At 39.0% G+C, this 6,079-nt stretch overlaps 1 protein-coding gene across 1 annotated transcript in view; it reads left to right on the top strand.

The window, feature by feature from the left end:
- Positions 1–6,079, top strand: part of LOC104521757 (glucose 1,6-bisphosphate synthase) — a gene marked incomplete at both ends in the record, with an annotated part of 8,352 nt that overhangs the window by 1,222 nt on the left and 1,051 nt on the right. The window contains 5 exons of the mRNA XM_010163847.1: positions 1,206–1,290; positions 2,202–2,285; positions 4,276–4,469; positions 5,466–5,655; positions 5,887–5,981. Of these exons, the coding sequence (XP_010162149.1) occupies positions 1,206–1,290; positions 2,202–2,285; positions 4,276–4,469; positions 5,466–5,655; positions 5,887–5,981 (648 nt within the window). The remainder of the gene's footprint in view (positions 1–1,205; positions 1,291–2,201; positions 2,286–4,275; positions 4,470–5,465; positions 5,656–5,886; positions 5,982–6,079) is intronic.

The following is a 6,079-nucleotide window of genomic DNA, read 5'->3' as shown; positions in this document are numbered from 1 at the left end:
ATATATATATAAATCACATTCCTTTTCAGCCACATAAAGGTTGGAATTTGGATTTGATGGCAGCACCATCGCTGTGTTTCACGTGTCAAAGGAGCAAATCAGTTCTCAACTACATGTTTCTTCTGACCCCTTGGACTGATGCATAGCTGTAATAGTACTAAAATCAAATGAAACCTCCCCAAAAAAAGTGTTTTAAATTAAATCAGTGTGCTTGCCTAGCATGATGTGAACAGGAGCACCCCTTTTTTTCACGTCAGCTCCAGTGCTGAGGGAGATGGCAAACCATCTGGTGATATCCTGGGATTAATTTGATGTAAATCATTATGATACACAAGCAAAATTTCAGTAGCTTCAACTTCCACCTGAGTTCTCCAACAATTTTAAGTGGTTTTGGGTTATTTTTGATAGGTGCTCTGGTGAAATTCTGAGTGACTGTGACTTAAGACTACAGTATACTCATCGTGGGAGATAAGGAAGCAAGTTTTAATGCTTGTCTGTAAAAATGAGGAAGCAAACCAAACTCCCACTATTTAATTTCTTGTCTGTTTTTTAACTCTCAGCAAAACTCACCATTAACTGCTGAGCTCTGTGTACCTGACTTGAAAAGAAAGAGAATATTTTTCCTTACTGCTTGAAAGGAAAAGTTTATAATAAAGGCAAGGTTTAAAAACACAGCTGCTGTTACTATTTCTAAATCTTCTGGAATCAGAGCCTGCTGGGTTGCAGCTGTATATTTTAGGAATAGATCTGCTTCATGGATATTGTCTGAAGCTGCTGAACAAGGTTGACAAACAAGCTTTTGCTGTGTGGGATACTGAATCCTTTTCCAAACCTGCTGTTGTAGACATCTGGCATTTTAAACTTCCTGGGAGATTGGTTCTGTCCTTGAATGAAGGACAAATGTCACACACCAGTAGGTTCCTGTATCTTTGTTTTTGATATCACTGGTTTATTTACATGATTGACCAACGTGCCTTGTGCTCTTCAAGTCATAAATAAAAGCTCTGTCTTGGATTCTACAGCCTGAAAACTGTATTATGTTGACTGTACAAACTGTAAGATATTACTTCTGGTGTAAGGGGAGGGGGGAAAAAAAAAGGGGGATTTAAGAAACATGTGAAATGAAGTTTACAGTAACACCCTATGACTACTGGATTGTCATGGGGAGTTGGGTTGACTACATGTTTTCCTTTTCACGTTGGCAGACTTGCAAAGCTCACTGCAGCAGTCCTACTGGCTAAAGATGTTCCTGTATACTTCTTTTCCACCTATGTCCCTACACCCTTTGTGGTGAGTCATCTTTTCTATTGTTGAACCATGCAGTTAAAGGGAGTATTTGAAAGGTGACTAAAAATGTGAACTAGCAATTTGTCTTCTCAAATTCCAGTCTTGAAACAGAAAAACAGAGGCTGCTTGGTACACTTGCCTCTTCAAGGAGGCTGTAATAAGAACGTCACTGAATTTTTCTGTATGCAGACAGTTGATAAAATCACATTTCTCCTTAGGCTTTGCTCTGTTAGTTACAGCTGAAGCATTCTGCTGTTCTTTTCCTCTTTGCTTAAGCACCTGAGTGACATAAGGGCCAAAGATTATATTTATGTATGTGTGAATGCATACACGTGTATAGACACTGCATGTCTTTGGATGTAAGACTTGCACGGCTCAGAGTGGAAGACATGAAGGATTGCCTCTGCTTTTAATATCTCAAAAAAACAGAGCTTTTTCTTGCAGGGTTTTAAATCCTGTTTTTTTTTTATTCTGCAAGCTTTTCTAGTGTGCTGTGTATGCTGCAGATCTTGTTTCGAGGGGAGGATTGAAAAGACTGGATGCTTTTTAGCTGGAAATACCTGTAACTTGTTTTTCAACAAGCCTTTTGGTGAATTCCTTCATTCTATTTCAACCTGTTTTCTCTTTCTCAAACACTGGTGTAATCTGAGTGTTGACTTTTGGTTGACCAGTTAACAATTGTGTTTGTAATAATATTTCTACACAATAGAATAGAACCAGCTTTCTCTCTATTTCCAGCTACAGGAAACAGAATGATGAGCATTTGTACGTGCCATTTTCAAATAAACTAGTGGAACATTAAGAGCCATTTCTCCTGTAGCATCTTATTGCATTAACTGTCCTAATAATATAATGTTATTTGGTGCCAGCTGCAGAACTCTTGGCTAAATCAACATTTCTGTGTTTTCTTTTAGCCCTACGCTGTTCAGCAGCTCAAAGCTGTGGCTGGTGTGATGATCACAGCATCCCACAACAGGAAGGAGGACAATGGATACAAGGTAAGGCTTGAAGTTGAAGTTCATAAGGGCAATTAATGACAAAACAAGGGGAAATGGGTTTAAGCTGAAAGAGGGGAGGTTTAGATGAGATATTAGGAAGAAGTTCTTCACTGTGAGGGTGGTCAGACACTGGAACAGGTTGTCCAGAGAAGCTGTGGCTGCTCCTCCCTGGAAGTGTTTGTGGCCAGGTTGGATGAGGCTTTGAGCAACCTGGTCTAGTGGAAGGTGTCCCTGCTGCTGGCAGGGGGGTTGGGACTGGATGAGCTTTAAGGTCCCTTCCAACCCAAACCATTCTATGATATGATTCTATGATAGCACATCCCAGCCAGCTGCTTTCCAGTATTACCTGTGTGCCTTTGGCATTTGGCTTCTTCTGGAGTATGTGTGTGTGTACATTAGAAGGAGAAATTATTTCAAGTAATTAATCCTCCTATAACCTTCTGAATTACACACAATTTCTTCTGTAACCAGAACTTAAGACCATAATGCTTGTGTATTGTGAGCACAAGTCTGTTGTGACATTCCACAGAGTCTAATCAGCAGCTGAAGAAATGCTTAAGCAATTTATTACGTGTTCACTTCTTAGACTTAAAAGTGAGTTTAAAAATAAGCTAGAACTTAGGTGAATTAGACAACACACAGCAGGTGAATGTGCTGAAATTGTTGATGGTTTAATAGTTGATTAATAAAACATTGTCATAGTGTGTTGCTCCCTGTAAGGTCGTTTTTCTGGGCATCGGGAGAGGGGCAAGTGGCTACATTTGAAAGCTTGGAACAGTATAACCATGTATAACAGCAAATGTTGCTTATGCAGGTGCTATACTTAGGAAGAAGCTATTATGCTTGTGTCTTCTGATATAAAACATTTTACTTTTCATAGAATCATAGAGAATGGTTTGGGTTGGAAGGGACCTTAAAGCTCATCCAGTTCCAGATACCAGGTCTAGTCATCTAGATCATGTAGTTCCTTTTGCCAGGATATTGGGTTTTTTCCTAGTCTTTCACAAGAATTGTTTTATCTTTCACTGTTTCCCCTGTGAATTCAGCAGGTTCTGAAGGTTTTGGACAATTCTAACCAAACTTAATAAACCTTTTGAAGCTACTGAGTACCTTTGGGTTTCATGAAAGCCAGCGGACAAGAAAAGAGAGTCAGATTGGTCTGAGTAGAAATTCTGCACTGTGAACTCAACCGTGCTATTGGAAACAAACTGTGGGAAAGCTAGCATCTTAATAATTCTTCAACAAAGACTTTTTTATAGTTCAGGGTTTGATAGCCTTTCCAACTGAAAGATTAGAGTTGTTCAGTTACGGAAAAACATGTACCTTGGCACACTGCTTATCTGGTTTGATTCCATTTCAAAAACAAGTTGTGCTTCTTTTTCAAAAGGAATGCCAGACTATATAAAGGTAATGTTGGTTTTTTTTTTTTTTTCTGGGACAGTTTGCACAACACTCTCAAATGTAAGTGCTCAGTTTTGGTCTCTCACATCCTGGATAATTTCACTCATAATAGTTGAGTATCAGCTTTTTTGAAAAGAGGTTGTGTTGCTGAGTAGCTGTCATTGCATAACTCAAACCCTAAGCTATATGATTACAAATTATTTTGGAGAATGGAGTCAGTCTCATGCTAGCTTTTTCTGTGTGATTTCAGGAAGCAGGAAGAGGGTAGGTTTAAATTAGATATTAGGAAGAAGTTTTTCACTGTAAGGGTGGTCAGACACTGGAACAGGTTGCCCAAGGAATTTGTGGATGCCCCCTCCCTGGAAGTGTTCTCGGCCAGGTTGGATGAGGCTTTGAGCAACCTGGTCTAGTGGAAGGTGTCCCTGCTGCTGGCAGGGGGGTTGGGACTGGAGGAGCTTTAAGGTCCCTTCCAATCCAAACCATTCAATGATTCTATGAAGTGTGCAGAATCCTATAACTAAAAGAATTTCTGAAGTCAAATAATCTCTGTAAATTAACTATGTCTTGTTTTCCTTAAACTTATCCCCAGGTTTATTGGGAAAATGGAGCACAGATCACCTCTCCTCATGATAAGGAAATTATAAAATGTATAGAAGAGTGCGTTGAACCATGGAATGGCTCTTGGAATGAGAATCTAGTAGACACTAGTCCCCTTAGACAGGATCCTCTGAAGAAAATTTGTGACTGTTACATGGAGGATCTGAAAAAGATCTGTTATCATAGGTATTGTATAAAGCAAAATGTACTTAAATTCTGTTTTTAAGTAAGCTCTGGGTTACACGTGGAAAATGGAGTGCTGACAGATAAACTGAAATAATAAAGCACAGGATGCTGCCATACCTTTATTATTATTATTATTATTATTATTATTATTATTATTATTATTATTATTATTATTATTATTATTATTATTTTGGGGGTGGGAGTATAGGGCATGGGCTGTCTTCCAGAAGTTTTGGACCATCCCATAGTGATTTTTATCATCACAAATCAGCGACTTCATTTCTGTTGTTACGGTTCACAGATGCTGGGTGCTTCACTGTGCCACAGACATCACTGTCTGCTCGAGGTCATTGCTCTGTGCTCTGCATCATGGCAATAATTTTAGGGCATCTCCCCATTTTCTCAGCCCATCCCTTCTCTGATGTGTCATTAAATTAGATGGTCACCATCATTAGGACTCGACCATACTCCTTGACAGTAAAGCAGCCTGCCTTGGACACTAGGCTAATAATGAAGCACCCTGATGTGAACCATTTTATGCAAATTAATATGCTCAGAGTGTTCTGAATAAAATGCAGAAATTCAGAGTAAAGGTGAGGTGTACAGGCATGGAACAGAGGTGAGAAGATGAAGTTTAAAGGTTAGGTGAAGCAGAAGACAGGAAGGGGAGGAGGATGAATAATATAGCCAGAGTAAGACCTTCAGGGTGGTCAAAGAGCTCAAGTTTGATGCAGAAATTAACAGTTCATTCTTGGGAGACTTTCAGCTGATTTAGCAGAAGGTAAATATCTCATTTTCTAGGAGAAGCAGCTTTAAACCAGCAAGTTTTAGTGAAAGTCCAAATGAGCATTTTTCAGTCATTCCTTCTTTGAAGTTAATGCAGAAATCAGCAGAACAGTACAAAGGGTCATTGCCTTTTCTTTTGCTTTCCCACGTGAAAGTAGTCTTGTTAAATAACTGAAATCTTACTGACATTCTTTTTTTTTTCATTCTCAGGGAACTAAACATGCAAACAAACTTGAAGTTTGTTCATACCTCGTTTCATGGAGTTGGACACGATTACGTGCAGATGGCTTTCAAAGCATTTGGCTTTCAACCTCCCATTCCAGTACCTGAACAAAAAGATCCAGATCCAGACTTCTCAACTGTTAAATGCCCAAATCCTGAAGAAGGAGAATCTGTGCTGGTATTTTTGTTTCTATTTCATCAGATTTATAGATTTCTATGAACTTTTTTTCCTGTTTGGATATGATAACAGTGGTGAAAAACAAGAAGGAACAGGGAGTACCTGGCTTTCAATGGGCAATCCATGAGAGATTTTTTTTTAACTGGATGTTATATATAATTAAGAAGTAAGACTGTGGGTTTATTTGATTTTTTGTTATTTTTTTTTCCCCCTTCCCTCTCATTCCACCAGGAATTGTCACTGAGGCTTGCAGAGAAAGAAAATGCTAAAGTAGTAGTGGCCACTGATCCAGATGCAGATAGACTAGCAGTGGCAGAACAGCAGAAGTAAGTGATGGGACTTTTTATTTTATCTTTATCTGCAGAAGATACAGTGAAAATGGCAGAATTTCCCCAGATGGTAGATACCTTCAACCCACTCTTTC

This window comes from Antrostomus carolinensis, unplaced genomic scaffold (assembly GCF_000700745.2).
Source record: "Antrostomus carolinensis isolate BGI_N321 unplaced genomic scaffold, ASM70074v2 scaffold46692, whole genome shotgun sequence".
In the NCBI taxonomy this organism is placed as follows: domain Eukaryota; kingdom Metazoa; phylum Chordata; class Aves; order Caprimulgiformes; family Caprimulgidae; genus Antrostomus; species Antrostomus carolinensis.
This window is presented reverse-complemented; position numbering and strand designations above follow the sequence as displayed.